The following is a 23,121-nucleotide window of genomic DNA, read 5'->3' on the forward strand; positions in this document are numbered from 1 at the left end:
ATCCACTTGGGAAATGAAATACCATTGTTATAAGGCTCTTTTTTTGCAAAGATATAGCTTATTTTATTCGTCCACAACCCTTTTAAAAATCTTTTACATAAAAGTGAGCGTGGTCCTTAACCGATTTCGTTAATTTTTCTTCAAAAAATTCCTTATAGTAAAGGCAACCTCTCTGCCGAATTTTGTTACGATAGGTTTAACGATTTTTGATTTATGATTAATAATCTTTGTAAAATTAATTTTATCACAAGTGGGCGGTGCCACGCATATTTTCATTTTTTGTTTCCAATTTTTATCAAGAGTCTCAATATTAGTCCACACGTCTAATTTCGCCATTCTAGGTGTATTATCAAAGCCGGTTAAACAAATAAAATTATCACATAATGAAGCCTTTGTTGATACGCTGAAAGAAAAAAGCTGGTAAAATCGACGGAATTACCGGTCAATACAAACGAAATTTCTGTTAATTTTTTTTTCGATGAATCAATTTCGCACAAATTTGTGATTCTGAATTGACTATTACAACAGTCAAATCAGCAAAATATAATGCTAACATATGTACATAGGCAATCTCTCTGTTAACTTAACAATTATTACTGTTAATATAACAGATTTTCGTCAACTTGGGATATCAGTGAAGACTGTTAATAACACTCTGGAAAAAAAGAGTTTTAAATCAAAGCGAATTTGGTGAACCCTAGCACTTGTACTTTGTTGGACCAAAGCTAATTGGTCTAAAAAACTAAAAACTAAAAAAAAAAAATAAAGGATCCAAGAAAACTCTAAATAAAGTGTGGGAAATTTTTGTTAAATTTTCTCGAATTTTTAAATTTTCTGCAAAAAGTTTCGAAATTGGTTTGTGCAGTTTCAGTCGAAGACGTTTTTCTTAAATTAGCGAAAATAAAAAAGATGAATTAAATTGACGAAATTTGATACAAATTTGCACTGCTATTTTCGTGTGCGCTGCTGTATGAACATCTAATTTGTAGCTACAGACAAAATAATCATTTAACAAAATGTTGAAAAATAATCTAAAAAAAAAAAATAAGTAACAACAAAGCCGTTACTCGTTCATTTATTCCATCATTCATATAACTAACCATTGATGCGCTTTGCAGAGAGGCGTATTTCCGGTTATTTTTAGTTGTGTTTGCAGTGGCACAAAAAAAGGCCAATAAACTATAATTCTATTTAAATTCAATTTTAAAAATATGCTTTTGTACATATGTATGGGCTTATGAAAAATGTCATTTGTGAACTTTGTCAGTTTTGATTTGTATGTATATCAATTAGATGAATAAAAAAACGTATGTTGTTTTTGCAAAACCCGATTCAAATAGAATTCTATTTGGTTTTCTTAAAGTTGAAAGCAAACTTGTTGTAATATTTTTTCTCCCTTTTTGTTCATTTTGTTCTGCCGTTAAAATTACACACACTTTCTAAATCTAAAAGAAAATCTAAATCTAAAAAAAAATTCTAAAATCTAAAAGCTTGCCAACAACTAAACGGACACTCAAAAATCTTCTTAAATAAAAAATTGGAATTTTTACTTTTTTTCAAAACTTTTTCAAAGCTAGCAAAAAAAAAAACACAATTAATAAAATTTGTAAATGATTTTTGCTACTTTTTCAAAGCGAATCTATACAAGGTACTGGCAAAGCGAATTCAACCAACTCGCCGTGCAGAAGAATGTCAAGTCAAAATTAAATTTTCATCGATTTCGATTAATTAACATATTGTTGTACAAAAGCGTTGTATGGGAAATAATCAAGAAGAAGTAATCGGCTTTTCGTATAACAACACCTGTTACGGAATTATTTTCAATATTTCATTATTTTCTATGCAACAATATGTCAGTTAATAAAAATCAATGAAAATTTAATTTTAACATGACATTCTTCTGTGCGGCGCATTGGCCGAATTTCCTTTGTCATCACCTTGTATAGCCTTGCATTATAGCTTTAAGCTTCAATTTTATTTTTAAATTTTATTCGCCAGCCAGTTTTGAGAAAAGTGCATTTCATATTTGAACAAGTTTGTTAATGTAGAAGTCTTTCGTTTTTACAGTGTTTTTGTTTTTATACTCAGCTGAGCAGAGCTCACAGAGTATATTAATTTTGTTCGCCTAACGGTACCCCGTAACGGCATAAATTAATCGAGATAGATATAGACTTCTATATATCAAAATGATCTGGGCGAAAAAAGAAATTCATTTAGCCATGTCCGCTCGTCCGTAAACACGATAACTTTAGTAAATTTTGAGGTATCTTAATGAAATTTGGTATGTAAGTTTCTGGGCCCTCATCTCAGATCGCTATTTAAAATGAAAAAAATGCCATAATTCTATACCAAATACGAAAAAAGGTATGAAATATGGTGATTGGATTGGTTTTTTGACGCAAAATATAACTTTGGAAAAAACTTGGAAAATGGGTGTGACACCTACCATATTAAGTAGAAGGAAATGAAAAAGTTCTGCAGGGCGAAATCAAAAGCCCTTGGAATGATGGCAGGAATACAGTTCGTGGTATTACATGCATATATATATTAGCGGCACCCAGGGGCGTAGCCAGAAAATTGCCTGGGGGGGAGGGTGTTTAAACAAAAAACAATTTTTTTTTTCAGTTAAATAAATAAAAAAAATTTTGTCTAGCTTTAACATTAAATTACGTGTATTTAGAATATGATATGAAAAAGGTTTCATCTAAAGCTTCATCAACTGTACCAATTTGATCACGGTGGATGCGTAGTGATGCACAGCCATTCAATCGATTTTCACTCATCGTGTTTCTCAAATACTTTTTAATCAGCCTAAGAGTTGAAAAAGATCTCTCGTTCGTTGCCGCGTTACTGAAAGCATACACAAGATTTTCAACAGCATGTGAACATTAGGAAAAGCCACAGAATCGCATTCCTGTAATATTAATCTTAGATAAATTGAAAAAAAAAAAAACCGAAGTACCTCCTTCGGGAATAAGTAGAATTCATCCTTTTTGAACCTATGCATGAGATCTAACGTATACGTATATAAAATTCAAAAGAAAGAAACTGATCGAATCTAAAAAAAATTAAATTAAAAAAATCATATCTACACGGAAAAAACACTAATGTGTTTTATACATTTTAAAATGTGAAAAACACATTATTTTTTCATTTATCAAATAATTTGAATTTTACATTTTTGAAATGTGTTTTTGACATGAAAAAAATGTAGATATTACATTATACTAATGTGTTTTCCACATGGAAAATAATGTCAAATTTGCATTATATTTCAAAATAGGAAATGTGTACTTCAAAAAAATGCTGTAAATTTAACATTATTTAAATGTGGAGAATAAAATAAACGCACGAGAATTAGTATCGTTTAGTTCGGCAAACAAACAGAACCGTAAGCAATGTGTATATGTAGCTTGTCGCCGTGAGGTAAGGGCAGAAGAATCATGCAAATATCCCGACGCATGGAGTTTTCATATTTGCCTTTTCATTCCGATGAATGTAATCGCTGTTGAGGCAAACGAGCAAACGCCTGAATCGATTATAATTCACGCATGCAATAAGTTGGTTGATTTTAAATCAATGTCGATTATGTTCATTTAAGCAAGTTGGATCATTGAACATGTTGCCGAATGTAATCGAACGTTGTTGTGTTCGATTTTTGCTGTTCTCTGATATGTATGTAGATGTTCGTTAGGCAAATTTACAAGGAAACTTCTTTATGAAATTATATTAAAAGTTAACATGGACATTTGTATATTTAATAAATTGCAGAATTATTATGAAACAGAATATGATTAAAATATAAGTGTTCACTTCGTACATACATATGCTTGCATATTAAAAATATAATATCACCAACAAAGTAAATACGTAGCAGAATTATAAAGAAATTTATTAACATAGGCATAAAAACATCAAATATTTGAATTGTAACGACCTAAAAATCAAATGATCCTAAGGCAGGGGGAGGGTTTAAACCCCAAAGCCTCCCCCGTCGCTACGCCCCTGGCTGTACCCGACAGATGATGTTGTGGGTCACCCTGGTCCACATTTTGGCCGATATCTCCAAAACGCCTCCACATATATAGCTGAGGACCACTCCCTTTTTAAACCATATCGTACAAACACATTATAGAGTCACCCCTAGTCCACATTTAAGGTGATATCTCGAAAAGGCGTCCACCTATAGAACTAGGGCACACTCCCTTTTAAAATACCCATTAACACCTTTCATTTGATACCCATATCATACAAACACATTCCAGGGTTACCCTAGATTCATTTTCCTACATACTGATTTTCCTTTATTTGACAAAGGATGAAGGAATATCGTTCCAAAAAATGACCCTTGGTCTACAATTGGGTCGATATTTCCCAAACGTATGTGATATGAAATTACACTCCTTACTTGTTAAATATTTCAATAATGAACAATCGTGCAATGACATAAACAAAGCATGCCACTCAATTTTGCCAAACAAGCTGCAAACTTATTATTTTTTGTTATATTTCGGCTTTTTTCTGCTTCTTCCTGCTGCATTTGTTACACCCACATTTGTTAGTCATGAAGACTGCCTTCATATGCTCTATTATGAGTCATATGCGAGACGGTAGCTACTTAATATCAGACGTGAACTGTCAATAAACGGCAATGAGTGCTTGAATTGAGGTGAAATGAGAAGCTCACCAAGAACTTGTGGTTTCAAATACAAGATGTTGACCAGAGAATGCAAAGAATATATTTCAATGTTTTTGTATTTTTTACTCGTCAACGGTAACTTTGACGATCAAGAAGCTCCTTGATCAGGTTTAATTGGGAACAATGAACACAGGACTCTAGTGTTTTATAAGATATTTGAGATAGCATTAATTGAGGCCTTTAATCATTCTTATCAGGGGCGGAAACTGTTATTCCTTTTATAATATAATTCCTTGCAAAACTATTAATTTTGGACTTTTAATATATTTGGATCAAGCTAAAAATTATTTCCGGATTTTTATTACCTGAGTCCGATAGAACTAGTTAAAGTCAGACTTATTTTTTAATTCGGATAAGCCGTTTTTTTTGTTATCAAGCCAGACGTTTATTTTGGCCTTAAAAAATAAAAGTCCGGATTTAACTTTTATTTCCGGACTTTTATTTTTTAAGGCCAAATAAACGTCCGGCTTGATAACAAAGAAACGGCTTAAAAAAAATAAATGTAAGGCGCGATAACCTCCGAAGAGATCTAAGGCCGAGCTTCTCTTCCAATTTGCGTCGTGCTCCTCTTGATTTTTCCCTACAAATTGGCCGGACGGGACCTAAATGTTTTATGCTGACTCCGAACGGCATCAGCAAGGCAGATGAGTTTTCACTGAGAGCTTTTCATGGCAGAAATACACTTGGAGCGCTTGCCAGACACTGCCGAGGGGCGACCCCGATTAGAAAAATTGTCTTCTAATTTAAAAACCTCATTTCTAAAATTTTGATGTTGCTTTGCCCGGGAGTTGAACCCAGGGCATACGGTGTGATAGGCGGAGCACGCTACCATCACACCACGGCGGCCGCCAAAGAAACGGCTCATCCGAATTAAGAAATAAAGGTCCGGATTTAACTTTTATTTTTAAAAGTCCGAGTTTAACTAGTTCTATCGGACTCAAAAAATAAAAATACAGATTTTACTTTTATATGTGGACTTTTATGAAAAAAGTTCGAAAAATAAAAATGATGCATGATTCGACATGATATTGCTATAGGGATACCTGGGAACTCAAATATTTTCACCTAGGACAATTTTTTGACCAGGACTAGGACTTTTCGACTCCGAAAAAAAAATTATTATTTTCCGTCCCTGTTCTTAATTTTTTTGCTTAATCTTATTTTAGTTATAATTTCAAAGACCATTTATGTATATCTACGAAATTCTCGGCCATAGAACCTACCAAAGTTTGGAAAATATCTAAACTTGTTCAAACGAGTCACTAACTCGGCCTCGGTATCTTGCAACGCGAGTTCGAAGATTTTAACGCAGCCTGGCTGTAGGAGATTATAGTATTTCTATCTAAATTATTCTCTGTCAAGATGGGATTGTTGCAGACTTTTTTGAAGCATTCGACAACCTCCATTTGTACATTTAATCATTGATCTTATGATCTTACTCAATTTTCCTGTTGTAAATCGAAGAGGCTACAAAGAATTTACTTAAGCTGGGTGCTTCCCTGAAGCTTTTGTGCTATAGGCTTTTCGAAGGAGAGTGGCGTGCAATCAAATAAAAAAATAAATGTAAGGCGCGATAACCTCCGAAGAGATCTAAGGCCGAGCTTCTCTTCCAATTTGCGTCGTGCTTGATTTTTCCCTACAAATTGGCCGGACGGGACCTACATGTTTTATGCCGACTCCGAACGGCATCTGCAAGGCAGATGAGTTTTCACTGAGAGCTTTTCATGGCAGAAATACAATCGGAGCGCTTGCCAGACACTGCCGAGGGGCGACCCCGCTTAGAAAAATTTTCTTCTAATTGAAAAATCTTATTTCTAAAATTTTGATGTTGCTTTGCCCGGGAGTTGAACCCAGGGCATACGGTGTGATAGGCGGAGCACGCTACCATCACACCACGGTGGCGTGCAATCACAATCACAAAAAGTGTGTGAAAAACTTGTCGCGAGGGAGCTTTACTTCTATTCAAATTTGTTTTGAAAGCTTTTGGTTGACTTCTAAGCCAGTGATTTCCTAGGAGAATGATCTGAAAATCCCGGCCCGTGTGGACACCCGATGTTCTACAGTATTATCAGGGTGCTGTGTAGGAGTAAAGTAGATCGAGTGTCGACCTTTAGAAAACTGAAGTAGAGATAAAGGATCCCAGCTTTCAGGAAGCTCAATATTGAGGAAACAGCTGGGAAAACCTCGGTTGCCTTGCACTGCAATAGTTGTGGCCTCTACAAGGGTATTGCAATGGCTTCACGAGGTGGTTGCCAAGTTGATACTCCTCTGTTGGAATACACTGTACAAGGCAAGCATTACAAAAAGTCTAACTTGGCGTGAATATAATGCTGAACATACATACATGCCGTGTAAGTTACGGCCAAGGCGACTGTGGGACGAGAATGTAGTGTAGCTAGATCCTTCTGGCTGAAAATGGATGACAGACTTCCGAAATTTTAGGGCTTAGTAAGGCTCATTTATCCTTGCAGATTGGAGTTATTAAGGGTCTTTATCCAAAGGTCGTACATGCGGAACCTCTCAATATACTGTAAAAACATTTCTGCTGCAAATGCATGAAGGATGGAATGATTGAGACACTTCATTCCTGGCTATCCAGGGAATTTCAGCTTCGGTTTACTCGAATCACTGGAGGATCTACACTGGCCGAGCAGGTAATATTCTAAACAACGTCGAAATTATTTCCTTTTTAGTTAAAGCTAACGTCACCGTTATTTTATGTATTATCACAATACCCTTTGACGTAGCCCAAGTGAGCTTCCCCTTTCAGGGTAGAATCACACATCCTAACCTAAAGGATCCCATTTTCTTTGTTATTGGGCATTTTTTGTATATGAACCTTGTCTAAAAAAGCTGGTGATTTCTTCTTTAATAACCCAAGTGCTTTTAATTTTTTTCCATGCACTTGAAATTTCTTTGTGTCTTCTTCTCCCTTTCTGCAGTTTTGTCTTTCTTCTGTGGCGAAGCGGAAGTCACATACGCTGTCCGTCATTGCCCACATGTCTGACGTATAAATCTAGCAAATAAAGTAACTTTCCTTTTTAGATGGAAATATTCTTGAATGCGGCGATTGTCTTACCAAGTCACGTACCAATTACAACAATTTTTGTACAATTTTGCTTTATGACATTCTTTACCTAACCATTTACATGAAAATTAACTAATTTCTTTCTCTACTTTACTTGCAGGAACCTGATTCTTGGGTTGCCGTTCACCATCTACAAACACAATCAGGCATACTAGATCCCGATGACTGCGTCGGAGATGTGGCTGATGATCGTGAACAAATACTTGCCAGCTTCGATGATTCCGGACCCGACCCGGGTGTACCGCAGGGTGGTGGTGATGGTGCTTCTGGCAGCTCTTCAGTAGGTACCGGCTCTCCAGACATCTTCCGCGATCCCACCAACACAGATGCTCCCACAAATGGCGGGCAAAGTGGTAACGATGTCTCTACACCACACATAGAAGTGACGAGCACCACAGTCGGACCCATGTCTGGTCTGGGATTGCAAGTACGTCGTAGTAGTGATCCGAATTTGATTGCCTCACTCAAAGCTGAAGGTGGTAATAAGCGTTGGTCAGCAGCAGCACCACATTGTGCTGGTGATTCGCCAGAGCGGGCGTTACTTGACAAAAGCGGTTATCTGCCACCTCAATGGGAGGAAGATGATGATGGTCAACATCAAACGACAGTCGCACCAGCACAGCAACCATTCGCACGTTCTGGCCGTTTATCAATGCAATTCCTTGGCGATGGCACAGGTTACAAATGGATGGAGGCAGCTGAAAAATTACAGCACCAACAACAGCAACCTAATTACAATCAACACCAGCAGCAGCACCAGCAACAAGCACAACAACAATCGCCACACAATCAGTATGCGCCAGAAGCGCATCCAGTGTACACAACTAAATCACTGCCGCGTGAGAGTACGCGTAAAGAACCGCTCGGTCAGGCATACGAATCGATACGTGAAAAAGATGGTGAAATGTTGTTGATTATAAATGAATACGGCAGTCCGCTTGGGTTAACGGCTATACCAGATAACGAACATGGCGGCGGCTTATTGGTGCAACACGTAGAGCAGGGAAGTCGCGCTGAGCGTGGACGCTTGCGACGTGGTGATCGTATACTCGAAATCAATGGCACTAAACTAATCGGTCTTACCGAAAATAAAGTACAAGAACATTTACGACGTTCGCTCGAAGCATCCGAATTACGTATACGCGTGTTACGCGCCGGCAGCGGCAACGTTAATCACCGCAGTGGTAGCAAATCGCGTCGACGCGACTCTAAAGTGGCTGAAATGATTGAGGCGGAAGAGAAGATGGCATCATCGGTGGAGAGTAAGGTGGCGACAGTGTCGCCAACACGTAAGCCGCACACTGCGCCGGCGGGCACATCACTACAAGTGGCTAATACGCGCAAATTGGGACGTAAAATCGAGATCGTGCTGAAGAAGGGACCAAATGGTTTAGGATTCTCGGTGACGACGCGTGACAATCCAGCCGGAGGGCATTGTCCCATTTACATAAAAAACATATTACCACGTGGCGCTGCCATTGAAGATGGGCGCTTAAAGCCGGGCGATCGTTTGCTGGAGGTGGATGGTGTGCCGATGACTGGAAAAATGCAAACGGATGTGGTTTCGATATTGCGTGCTACACAACCCGGCGCTACAGTACGATTAGTCGTATCGCGACAGCAGGAGTTAGCTGAGCAGGATGAGCGTGAAGTGGTAAGTTTGGAGCTGAGTTAGAAAAGTGCTGGGAGGATTTGGATGGAGGATATGTAATAAGATGTAGTATACTTTTAAAGCGACTTGCAACCTATTGCAAAGTTATTAGTCTTTTGATTCGTACAAAGTTTTGAGATTTCGCGGCTGCCGTGTTGTGGGGATACTACGTCAGCCTAGCATATGAGGGTCACATCTTGGGGATGTATCATTACATGGTTTTGTCAATATCGGGTAGTTTTGGAGAGTTGCATAGATTGCCGACAAGTCGTTGCAGTCGGGATATTCGTTAAAATTATATGAGGGAGTTGGAGCAGGAGTGGGAATAGGAATGCACGTGGCAGTGGAAGCAGTGAGTGCGATATTTGAAGACTTGATGTAGGATAGGAATTTGGAGTGTGTTCTTAAGTAAGAGTGGTATTCGGAGTGGGAGTGGGTGTGGCAGTGGGAATGGATAATAAATAAAAACCTATTTCCTCTTTCTAGAACTATGAAGAAAGGGAACGCGATTTGATGAATACGCCACCAAAGCCACCAGCGCCCGTATTGCCATCATCCTTACAAAAGCAACGTGAGGATAAGTTGCCCAACGGCGTTAAAAAGTCCAGCAGCGCACGTTCGCTCTTCGATCAGCATCAGCATCAACAACAACAACAACTCAACGAATCTCAGCACTTTATAGATGCGGGCAGTGAATCAGCTGCGTCGAACGTAAGTATTGTTCTGGGTTTTTTAATGTTTAAATCACAGAATTTATTTCCAAACACGAAATTATCTGTCTCACTCTCGTAACGCACAATAGGACAGCCTTCAAGCGGGCATAGCTTGGCGTTCGCGTGAGGTACTCACACTCCACATACCTGTACATGACACCGAAAAGGCCGGCTTGGGTGTCAGCGTGAAAGGGAAAACTAGTTCCAATTCCAGCGGCAATAGCAGCGGTTCAATAAAACACGATGGTGATTTGGGTATTTTTGTTAAGAATGTCATACATGGCGGTGCAGCATCACGCGATGGACGCCTGCGTATGAATGATCAGCTTTTAAGTGTCAATGGTGTTTCATTATTGGGTCAAAATAATGCAGAAGCAATGGAAACATTACGTCGTGCCATGGTTAATAATCCGGGTAAACATCCAGGTATGATAACACTTTCGGTGGCACGTAAAATTGCACGCTCCGCCAGTTCGAGTGATATACTCGAACAAACGAATAATAATAGTTCGAATACGAGTGATAATTCTGGTGCCACAGTTATTTACTTAAGTCCGGAGAAAAAGGAAACACGCAGCGGTGGTGGTGGTGGAGGTAGTGCAACAAATGAAATGAACAGGTTAGTGTGTGTGTGTGCTATGTAAAATCGATCTATATTTAATTATTCACTTTTTTATCAACAGATGGAGCAATCCCGTATTAGATCGTCTAACCGGTGGAATTTGCTCTTCGAATTCATCAACGCAACAAGCACGTCGTCCATCACGCGATCACTTGAGCACTGGCCCGGGTGTTGGTGGTAATGGTGCACCTGGCAGCGCAGGCGCTCATGGTTTACGTAATGAGAGTTATTATATGGCAACTAATGAAACGTGGTCGCCCGCCTTGCATCAACAAAAAATGCTTAATGGTGGTAATCATGTCAACAACAACAATACAGTTTTAATTGAGGACGATCCCGAGCCATTGTCACCGTGAGTATACAATATCATAGTTTTTATAGTTATAGTTTTTTCGGCTGATAAATTCTAATTCGGCTATTCGACCGTGCATCATAGAAACAAGTATTCACCCAATTATAGATGTATTGCTCTTAAAATTATGGACAGTAAGGACATTTTTTTCCCAAACAACAATTTCCCTGAATAAGTACGCATAAAACTCGTTGTTGTAGTGGCTATAAAGACACTCCCCGCAGGTTTAGGAGGGTATTCGCAGCAGAAATCAATTTGCATAGATGATACAGAAAACCTATCGATCTATTAAGCTTTGTATTGCGCTTAAAAACCCCTTAAATCTCACGTGAGAGTAACGCTTCGGTAGGGTTCTTTTCTCTCATGTCTTTTATTCTGGTTAATGCCACAATCCCACAATTATCTCCAAAAAAGTTCTTGGGAAATTTCTTAAGACATACGGGAAATGTATCCAGAGATGGCTAAACAGTAATTTATTCAATGAATGAATGAATGAAGGCGCGTCTTCCTTTGATCATTAGCACTAGTAAAGTTAGGTGGTGGTAACTGATCAACTGCATAGCAGAGGAGCACAGTTACAAAGGAAGATGCATTGGGCTGCCACTGAAATGAGCCCGAAGCCTTCCTCCATTAAAATTCCAAGAATTTGAAGCAATTTATCCTTCTAATGTAGTGTAGAATTTCCTCAATATTAGCAGAATCCAACTCGGCAAAACTATCGAAGAAGTGCTTGTTCGTTCCAGAGCTGGGCATTCTTGGCCAGAGCTACACGTCTACAAGGGAAGGGTTCAACCTTTTCCATCTGATCCACGTCCCAACAACTACTATATGTGATGCGATCGGTATATTCATCGGCAGCATCGTTTTAAAGTAAACCGATGTGACCTTGGTGCTTGAGATACACAGCGAGGCCGTATTCAGTATTGTAACGAATTTAGTAAAATTCCGCTTATTCCAAACCTTCTGCGTTCAAATCGCTAAACTGTTGAGTAAATAACTCCAATATTCAATCATGCAAAATGGTCTTTATTAGACTACTTTGAAAGTACTTCACAATAACACTTATACTTCACAACCAATAGCGTGCTCTGTTGCCTTGTCCGCATATTTCTCAAAATGTCTAGACGTTTCTACTTCTGGAATCCCCTTCTAGAGTTACCAGCTATATGCGTGTGTATTTGTAGTTTATAGCCTCTCGCATAGCCATATGTGTGTGTATATGTGAGTACTACTTCGGCTGATGATTACATGTGGTTATGAGTATCCCTCCGCTGCCTTGTATTTATGTGTGTAGATGATGATTGATTGGTTTACGTACATACGAGTAGCTGCCTAGTATCGTCTAAGTGATGATAGTATCGCTTAGTGATGATAATATTAGTCACAGTATTTTTGCCCTGAAGAGGTTTTAATCCCTACAGGCCTCTCATAGTAAATTTATTCGTATGAAAGATTGATAGATAGTAACCATCAATGTACTTGCTTTATGGCTAAGAAGACCGAAATATATTCAAGTGCCTCTCTAATATTCTTACCTCTGCAGGATTCTAAAGGAGAACTGGTTGTCTAGAGAGATAGTAGGAGTAGAGTAGTGTACTTGATGTAAATCTTCTGATGTAACTCCAGGTCATGGCTTCATACAGTCCTAACAACGTTATAATTTGCACGGAGCTTACCTAAGCTTTTGTGTGTGTGGAGACAAGTGTGCCTGATGACTACGGTAGTACCATAGAATAAGATTTGTCTTAGTACCGCTGTGTGTGAAATAAAGCACCACAGGTTTCATACCTACGGTAGCTTTAGAGTAATGAGCTAAATCCACAGCCTTGCGTTTGAAGTATGCCGTTTAAGACATAGAGAGAGGGATCGTCCGTATGAGCTTAAAGGATGTGTCTAGCTGCAGTTAACCGTGAAGTTAGCAGGTGTTAAACCTTCTTTGTGAAAGCGCGTATCCATTGGAACTTCTAATATTTTGCAGCAATAACAACAATTTTTAAAATGGCTCAACCTTTCTCTATGAAACCGTCTTTCATTCATGAATGAAAGCTGTAACGCCCTACCCATTATTATTATCACATTGACTGTGATATCTTTTTATATTCACAGTAGCCTCCATCATCGTCCTAACGATTCAGTGTGCACACAGAGCAGCAGCAACGGTCCGAATAGAACCATACCACCAACACCTGGCACAGCACCAAATTTCGATGCGACTTACTCTTCTCAGCTAAGTCTGGAAACAAATAACTCAGGCATTGAACATTTCTCACGCGATGCACTCGGACGACGCTCAATATCGGAGAAACATCATGCAGCATTGGATGCACGCGAAACTGGCACATACCAGCGTAATAAGAAATTGCGTGAAGAACGCGAACGTGAGCGACGCATACAGCTTACAAAATCTGCCATATATGGAGGCTCCATGGAATCGCTAACAGCGCGTATTGCCAATGCTAATGCGCAAATTCCCGGCTATCAGCATACGAAGACTGCGTCAGGTGTTGATGCCCAACAACAACAACTACAGTCAGAAGCACGCGACCAAGTAGGTGATTTGGGACCATCATTGGGTTTAAAGAAATCTTCATCGCTAGAATCGTTGCAAACTATGGTGCAAGAAATACAAATGTCAGATGAGCCACGCGGTGGGCCAACAGCGTTACGTGCGCCGCGTGGGCGCGGACGTGAAGACAGTTTGCGCGCTGCAGTCGTAGCAGATCCGGAAGTTGGTAGTGAGTGTTTAATCATATTTTTTAATACACTATTTTCTAATATCGATATATTTTCCTTTTATGCTCAACAGAAGCACGCAAGCATTGGCTACTCGAGGACGGCACTGAGCAGGATGGTGGTTTTGCACATCGTAATGGTCCGTTTCAGAGTTCATTGAACGATGGCAAGCATAAATCGCGCGCCAAGAAACCAAGTATCTTACGTGGCATAGGGCATATGTTCCGCTTCGGCAAAAATCGTAAAGATGGTGTAACGGTGGTAGATCCACAAACACCTTCGGTGGCAGAACGTCCGCCAGCCGCTTTACCACCCAATAATCAATTGCCTGCGGCAGCATTAGCAGCGCTCGATCGGAATACAAAGTTGTTGCCGCCAGCTTATCAGCCACCACCACCTTTGCCGCCAGCGAATAATAGCGGACCGGGTGGAAGCGCGCAAAATGTTGGTGGTGGTGGTGGCCCAAATCCCAATGGCATACATCATAATGATATATTCAATCATCGCTATCAGCATTATGCCAATTATGATGAACTTCATCAGCATCAGATTAGGTGAGCAGGCGTTTGCTGTGCAAAAGAAATATTTTTCCGAATTATTTATTCTTATCTGATACTTGAACATTTCTATAGAAACATACACTTATGCATACACACATACATATAAACTCCTTCGTACTTTCATTTTGAGAATTTAGCTTCTAGCTATGTGCTAATTAAAAAGAATAATGCTTGTGTTTGGATCGGTCTAAATCTAACGCACTAATTTTGCGTATTGACGTAGAGCCTTTGGGTGATTTTCGGACAACAGCGCAGAGAATATTTCCCATACATACATGTAGTCAACACCTAAGAGCAGAAGTTCCCTGCAAAAAATGCGAGTCTAGGATGAATCCGGGATGAGTCGCAAAGGAGTACGCGACCAATGCCAGTTTTGATCTCTTTGTATGAGTTTAACTGTTCTCTTTTGTTTGAGCATGTCCTATGAAGAGACTAATTGTACCCATTTATACCCGAAAGGGATCGATAGGACCAATCCCCTTTGTACACATATGGGAACATAAGAAGACTAGTCCCTTTTCGGTTCTATAAGGACTTAAATAGGGCCCAGACGTATTTTTCGTGACAGAAACACAATCGAAGGGTTCGCCAAGCCACAAAATATATTTGAGCGTGCGGAACAGCTTTTCTAAATGGAATAAGAAATATTCTCCGAAAATGTAGCCCTAACTCCGGCGTAGTCGTTAAGTCCTAGTAACTTAGGTTCGGTATAGGGCTCCACATTTTTCTTAAATAATTCGATTCAATTTTATGTTTTTTTTTTAATTTTACTTCGTTGTTGTTTTTCTACATAGATATCAAACTGGCTAATCCCAACTGTACCGAAAGGGTCTATACGGGATCAATTATGCCCAAAAAAAGACAAAAGAGAGCAATCGGAGACCAATCTCTTTAGAGATTAATCGCACTGCAGGGTTATTACTCACACGTACACACGCAGATAACTAGAAGGCAAACGTGAATATCAGCTACATAACGGAGAAATATGTAAGCAGCTGTTCGAGAAGGCTCATCGTGAAAAGTCTATACCCTAGTAGAAATAGGCGAACGAGACAACAGATATATGAATTGGACCCCTTCGAACTTAGCCTATATCTATGTTCTAGAGCCCAACTTCGAAAAACGGGTGAATCACTTTTTCTTATGAATATTGCTCTTCAAAAAAAAAAATTAGTTGGAACAGTACCAAGAAGGGTGTTGTACAGCTCAAATTAAGAAGCACAACCGAACTACGCTCATGGTAGATTTGTAGTTTCAATGACACCAATTTATTCTTAAAATACGATATTCGAAAAATTATTATATATAGAGCGAACGGGTGAAGGAGAAATGGAGAGATTGATGTATCGAAAAAGGTTAGACGTGAGCGAGAGAAAAAAGGTATAGGGATATAGTAGAAAATGGATAAAAAGGAGGCGCGAAGTGAAGCGAAGAAGCAGAGTTGCACAGAATCTTCTTGAAACCCCCTTTTTAGCTTTATCAGAACGTTGTTATATGAACAAAGAAAAATTCAAACCAAAAGTTACGCAAATGGTTTTTCGTCAATTACCACCATTGGTCGTTTTGATATAAACAAAAAAAGCATTCATAACAATTTTAAAATTTGTGCTTGTACAAAATACACGTAAACATACATTTTCACTCTATTTAATGGCTCTTTAACATTTTCTCTTTCTCTTCCCATCACCAACCATCCATCATATCACTTCTCTTTTCCGTTTATTTATTCCATTTGAAAAAAATTAAATCTAAAAAAAAATTTTGAAATACGCCATCCAAATATGCACCACTTGCAATATTAACAAAAAAAAAAAATTGTATGCACAAAATATACACGAAAAACATGCATATGAAAAAAAGCAGCGAAAACGAAAACAGCGCAACAAAATCATTGAATCAAAATAATAATAATAACACACAAGATGTTTTATCGGAATCGACATTAGAATGCATGCGGCAACAAGTTATCAGGCAGCGCATTAAAGTCGAAGCGGAAAGGTAACTACTAACTAAAAAAGAGAAAGGCTTTTAATGTTATACAAATTTGAAAATACTTCTTATTTAATAATACGCTACGTAATTAACTTCATACGTTTTGGTTCTTTTTTATTTTGGTCCTTGCTTTTTGGTTGGTTCCTATTTGCAGCTTTTCTCCTAGATATGTGCGCTTGAAATCGGAAGACTGGATTTGTTTTGAATTGAAGTAATTGCAGAATTATTATTTTATCATTTAGTATAGTTCTTAAAATACGTATTAATTTTTTTATACTCAGCTGAGCAAAGCTCACAGAGTCTATTAACTTTGTTCGCATAACGGTACCCCGTAACGGCATAAACTAATCGAGATAGATATATACTTCTATATATCAAAATGATCTGGGCGAAAAAAGAAATTCATTTAGCCATGTCCGTCCGTCTGTCCGTAAACACGATAACTTGAGTAAATTTTGAGGTATCTTAATGAAATTTGGTATGTAGGTTCCCATATCGTACAAACACATTCTAGAGTCACCCCTGGTTCACCTTTATTGCGATTCTCGAAAAGGCGTCCACATATACAACTAAGGGCCACTCCATTTTAAAATACTCATTAACACCTTCCATTTGATACCCATGTCATACAAACACATTATAGGGTTACCCTAGGTTCATTTTCCTACGTGGTTATTTTCCCTTATTTTGTCTCCAAAGCTCTCAGCTGAGTATGTAATGTTTGGTTACACCCGAACTTAGCCTTCCTTACTTTTTTTTATTTATTTTCATGTTGTTGTCTGCTAGTCAATTATAAATATCGTCAACGTTTTTGTAAAATCATATCGCACACCCTCGATCAATAGCGAGTTAACTCGAAAATCTGAAATTTCGAAGCTGAGAGTATCTCCGGACGGCCCAATTCAAGCAGCCAGTTCTTCGCATTTTCTGAACATTGCGATTTTTTGAGTTGATCGCTGTTTTGATTTAGGTGTGCGATAACGCTTTTTGCAGGGTGGCGGTTTTGCAGCTGCTTATGAGGAGGTTTTGCGTATGCGTCGAAGATATATTTCTAAGAGTCGATTTAAGGCTTAGTGTAACATATTATTTTATTTTATTAATTTTAGTCTTAGTATATTAAGGGGAAGCATCAAAATTATTTTGTTATTTCTCCCCTAGCAGTTCAACTATCCTTCCCTGTAAATTGTTTATTTATTACGTTTCTATGTTGAAATTAACCTTTTTCTCTATCGAATTTGCAGCTGAGTTGGAGATTATTTAGTGTAGGTGGTCTGTTCAAAAACATCCATACTTAGGAAATTTTTTAAGAAAGCCTTATATCCCCACATGAGGCAAACCAACTTTTCAATTGCAATGTGAAACCAACGCATCTAACTCCTATGTCCCTTTGGTTCAACCCTTTTGAAATTTCAAGTTTTCTTAGACTCCCGCTCAAGGGTATATGTGGAGAAAATTTTGTTAGTGGTCGCACCTATTACATGGGCGAAGCCATCTTCAGCGTCATTTTTAGCTAATATCAGAACGATAAATTAAACTAAAGGTGGCACAACACTATTAGCCCAATTCTAAACAAAAGTCCGTGCGAGCTTTTTCTCTTCTCCCATTCCTCGTATTCTAAATAAGAATTCCTTTTGAGTTTTTTTACTTCTCCCTTTCCTCCTATTCTGAACAATGTTCGAAAAAGCGTAAACCGGTTATGGGAGAAAAGTAGGTATTATCAATGTGAGTGAGAGGGAGATTTCTCTGCCATTTCATAGGAGTTTTTTCACTTGTTAAATTAAAGAGAATGCATCAAAATAATTAAAAGAATTTGGTGCTTTTAAGAAAGAACACTTATTTGTACAAATTTGTGCTAAAATATGGACATTCTACCACAATGTTATTTATATATTTCTTAGTATATTTGATGCAACCATCCAGAAATTGCGCAAGGATTTTTTAAGAAGGCTTAAATAGATTTTGGCATATGGCGAAAGGCGAATTCAACTCGACTTGGCCGCCAGAAAATTGCTTTGCTGAATGGAAGCAGGTAACTCCGGCGTGTTATCCCGCCATATTCTCCTTTTGATCCTCTGTTGATGTTGCTGTGGCACCAATGCATTACTCATTTCAGTGAATACCACATGAAATGCAATACTGTGCATTGTTTATACCTTATTTCCTAATTTCAAACAAATTCGCAACAATAATTAAATTTTTATATTTTTTAAACAAAAAAAGAAATGCTCAGCGAAATTTCAATTGACAAAACGGCTGACTTCGAAAATTCGAAATTCCTATTCCCTAATTATTGTTCTCCCTAGGAGAAAGGAATTGGAGGAATTTTTTAGCGGAAATAAAAAAAACCGCGAGAACAAAATTCCGAGGGAATATTTAGAATTGGGCTGTATATAAAAAGTGAATATCAAAAACCTTCTAAATTCTAGTCAATGAACTATCTATTCAAATACTAACTAGCACGAATATGCCCACAAAACGCCAATAAATTACCCAGAATGTTTGCTTAGTAGTTTGACTTTTGAATGTAGGGACTCTAACGTTAATCCAGAGTCATTCGAATCTCCCTAGATATATCGGATGTTGTTCGACTATATCTGATGCTTTGGCATCATTCTGACATCATTCATCGGACATTAGTTAACTTATGAATTTTCCGATTGTTTATAGACTTTTTTGATGATATGGCGAAAATAACCTTTTGCGTTTAACTTAGGGCCCATCTGCTGGATTCGGACAACTTAGTCAACATACCCATGAACTCCTGCGTCCCCAAGAACATTCTTCTCCCAAAGTATGTCAGGTTATCAGTATGAGAAATCCATTAGAGATGTGCTAATAGACCGGTTCGTCCATAGATTAGTCGAAAACAAAAAGTCTATAGCTGATCCTTGTTGCTTTTATATCACGTTGTCTTCTTTTGTCCCCAGAACACCATCTACATAATGAGACGAGAATATTCCCCATTAGGGAGAGAAATGAAATGCTAACCAAACAGTTCCTGTTGAATACCCAGAAACCTGGGCATCCCAACAGAGATCTGATTGATGAGCCAACACCGCCCAGGGGCTTAAGGAGTCATGTTCGTAAGCATTATGAGGAAATACGGCACCTGAGAACACAGCCGTATGAAGCAAAAAAACACAAGCAAGTCCTCAGTGAACACCAAAACAGGCGTGGGACCTCTATGCCAGGAATTGCCCGGTGAATGCAGTACTCAAAGAACAGTACCCAAAACTTGCAGAAGAGGAACGCACACTCCCTAGGGAAACTCGAGTCACTCTAGCTCAACTAAGATCTGGATATTGTAACAGGTTAAACTCTTACCTTTCCAGAATCAACCCCGACATACAAACATATGTCCTGCTTTTAACGTGGCCCCACATGACACCAACCATCTTTTCAACTGTATTGTGGAACCAACGCCTCTAACACCCCTCTCATTATGGTCCACCCCTGTTGAAACAGCAAGTTTCCTTGGACTCCCGTTAGAGGATATTGATGCCAATTTGTGTTCGGTCACACCTATTGGATGGGGCGAAGCACTGCTACAACAACAAGTACAACATAGCTGATCCTTGTTGCTTTTACATCACTTTTCTTTAAGCTTGTCTTTTTTTTTTTTGTCTAACCCATGCTGTGTTTTAATTGCCGTTCGCATTGCTATGTTAGAAATAAAAAGAATGTCGCCATTCTATGAATGCCAATGTGCTAGTCGATTACCTGAGATCGAACATTTGTTATTCGATTTTCAAGCAAAGCAAAAATGCCACTGTCCAACCTCCATATGACATACCCCCGCTTCTAGACAGCAGCTACTTTTCACGCTTTTTAGCAGTTTTTGCACTTGTGTGCCTATGTTGGTGGAAATGTTGTCCATATTCCAGACTACCAGACGTATGCCCATTTCAAGTCATTTGAGCAAAATCAAAAACGTAAAAAACACACATTATAAAACCTGTGAGAAAAATAGAGGCTCACGGGATTATTGCTCACGTTCCAATGAACAGTGGTACATATGGATCAATTTGTTGTTGCATTTGCTTGTTAAATTTTTATCGATATCTGCATCACTGTTATTTGGAACGCGTGGATTGTCATTTCCAGGGGTGGACATGAGCTTAGCACCCGCTAAGCGGCCATATACGTATACAACGAACGAAAGAAAAATTACTACTTCGTCACAATCAACGACCAAACACATTTAGTTTGATTTCGACGTCCGTACAGTAATAACTCCGACAAATAAGCAGTTTTTCATATAGATGAGTTTAACACAAGCTTATGCATTATGAGTAGATTGCACGTATTTTTATGGACAACAGTAGAATGAGCGACACTGGCGCCATCTGATATTGAAAAGTAGCCATCTCCCAAATTTTGTTCCAAACAAAGCATAAGAAAAAGAATTTGACAGTTTTTTGGCTAAGGGTTTTGGCACACTTTGCAAGTGAAATTTTTTTCCCACTGGCTGGTAAATTTTCTAATATTTTTTGCAATTAAAAACTGCAATATAACAATCGATTACGACACAAAATATGTTAGCAAGTAATTTTGTTGTATAGCGAGAATGTTTAGAACAGTTCTTCGCGAAATTTTGTATGTGAATGGGCAAGGCGCAATAAACTTCAATTGCCACGTCTGAAGTTCCTTCATATTTACAAACGCAACATTTTGGTTGATTGTGGCGATGTTATTGGAATGCATAAGCTTGTGTTAAACGCATCTATATGAAAAATGTCATTATGTCACCGCCTTAAGGAAGTGTCGCGCGCACTATTACCACACTGAACGGTCGAAAAATACGCACATATGATAGAAAAATGTTTCAGGTTGGGTTGAAGTAATTGTTTTAAAAAACAGCAAACTTATGGAGACAATGCTTGATTTGTATAAAAATATTGAAATATTTTTGAAAAGAAGGGAGTGGCCCCACTAAAGCTCCCTCTCTTTCAGCCGCGAATAAAGATTTAACAAAATTTTCTTCCATTTCACTAATTTTTGAACTTTCCAAAAAAGTAAACTTACATTCGAAGAACTTTATCATTTTTTCCTCTTTAAGTGTATTTAAGCTCCTGTGGAGAGAAATGAAATGTCAACTTAAGCTTTGCTTGCACATTTAGTTTATTAATTTTCTGCAAATTAAGGCTCTATTTAAAACAAAACAAGTAAGGAAGGTTAAGTTCGGGTGTAACCGAACATTACATACTCAGTTGAGAGCTATGGTGACAACATAAGAGAAATCACCGTGTAGGAAAATGAACCGTGGGAAACCTCAGAATGTGCTTGTATGACATGTGTATCAAATGAAAGCCATTAAAGAGTATTTTATGAGGGAGTGGGCCATAGTTCTATAGGTGGACGCCATTTAGGGATATCGCCATACAGGTGGATCAGGGTTGACTCTAGAATTTGTTTGCACGATATGTGTATCAAATGAAAGGTGTTAATAAGTATTTTGAAAGGGAGTGGGCCTTAGTTCCATAGGTGGACCCCGTTTCGAGATATCGCCATAAAGGGCGACCAGGGATGACCCTAGAATTTGTTTGTACGATATGGGTATCAAACTAAAGGTATTAATGAGGGTTTTAAAAGGGAGTGGTGGTAGTTGTATAGGTGGTCGCCTTTTCGAGATATCGCCATAAAGGTGGAGCAGGGGTGACTCTAGAATGCGTTTGTACAATATGGGTATCAAACGAAAGGTGTTAATGAGTATTTTAAAAGGGAGTGGGCTTTAGTTCTATAGGTGGAAGCCGTTTCGAAATATCGCCATAAAGGTGGACCAGGGGTGACTCTAGAATGTGTTTGTACGATATGGGTATCAAATTAAAGGTATTAATGAGGGTTTTAAAAGGGAGTGGTGGTAGTTGTATAGGTGGTCGCCTTTTCGAGATATCGCCATAAAGGTGGACCAGGGGTAACTCTAGAATGCGTTTGTACAATATGGGTATCAAACGAAAGGTGTTAATGAGTATTTTAAAAGGGAGTGGGCCTTAGTTCCATAGGTGGACGCCTTTTCGAGGTATCGCAATAAAGGTGGACCAGGGGTGACTCCAGACTTTGTTTGTACGATATGGGTATCAAATGAAAGGTGTTAATGAGTATTGCACAATATCACTACTGGAGTTGAATGTTGACACAATTTACTTATATACTATATTAAATTTTTTGTTAAAATTTTACTTAAAAAAATTTTTTTTTTTAAAGTGGGCGTGGTCCTTCTCCGATTTTGCTAATTTTTATTAAGCGTACATATAGTAATAGGAGTAACGTTCCTGCCAAATTTCATCATGATATCTTCAACGACTGCTAAATTACAGCTTGCAAAAGTTTTAAATTACCTTCTTTTAACCTTTAACAATGGGCCACGCCCATTGTCCAAAATTTTACTAATTTTCTATTCTGCGTCATAAGTTCTACTCACCTACCAAGTTTCATCGCTTTATCTGTCTTTGGTAATGAATTATCGCACTTTTTGGGTTTTTCGAAATTTTCGATATCGAAAAAGTGGGCGTGGTTATAGTCCGATATCGTAAATAGCGATCTGAGATGAGTGCTCAGGAACCTACATACCAAATTTCATCAAGATACCTCAAAATTTACTCAAGTTATCGTGTTAACGGACGGACATGGCTCAATCAAATTTTTTTTCGATCCCTATGATTTTGAAACTTAATATACTCTGTGAGCTCTGCTCAACTGAGTATAAAAACT

The 23,121-nt window shown here is 38.3% G+C and overlaps 2 protein-coding genes across 19 annotated transcripts in view; one reads left to right on the forward strand and one right to left on the reverse strand.

Annotated features, from left to right (window-relative positions):
- The window catches only part of baz (bazooka), a 295,899-nt gene that overhangs the window by 264,484 nt on the left and 8,294 nt on the right, over window positions 1-23,121 (forward strand). For 11 of the 18 annotated variants that reach the window (XM_067783622.1, XM_067783621.1, XM_067783623.1 and 8 more), the window contains exons 3-10: window positions 7,888-9,441; window positions 9,925-10,149; window positions 10,241-10,770; window positions 10,835-11,125; window positions 13,232-13,860; window positions 13,932-14,412; window positions 16,279-16,416; window positions 16,565-16,621. In XM_067783622.1, the coding sequence (XP_067639723.1) occupies window positions 7,888-9,441; window positions 9,925-10,149; window positions 10,241-10,770; window positions 10,835-11,125; window positions 13,232-13,860; window positions 13,932-14,412; window positions 16,279-16,416; window positions 16,565-16,621 (3,905 nt within the window). Of the gene's footprint in view, window positions 1-7,211; window positions 7,354-7,887; window positions 9,442-9,924; window positions 10,150-10,240; window positions 10,771-10,834; window positions 11,126-13,231; window positions 13,861-13,931; window positions 14,413-16,278; window positions 16,417-16,564; window positions 16,622-23,121 lie in introns of those variants that run through there. The other 7 variants (XM_067783636.1, XM_067783632.1, XM_067783637.1 and 4 more) reach the window with 5 other exon arrangements.
- The window catches only part of TTLL1A (Tubulin tyrosine ligase-like 1A), a 48,703-nt gene that overhangs the window by 5,526 nt on the left and 20,056 nt on the right, over window positions 1-23,121 (reverse strand). The window lies entirely within an intron of this gene.

Source organism: Eurosta solidaginis, chromosome 4, assembly GCF_040869045.1.
Source record: "Eurosta solidaginis isolate ZX-2024a chromosome 4, ASM4086904v1, whole genome shotgun sequence".
Taxonomy (NCBI): Eukaryota; Metazoa; Arthropoda; class Insecta; order Diptera; family Tephritidae; genus Eurosta; species Eurosta solidaginis.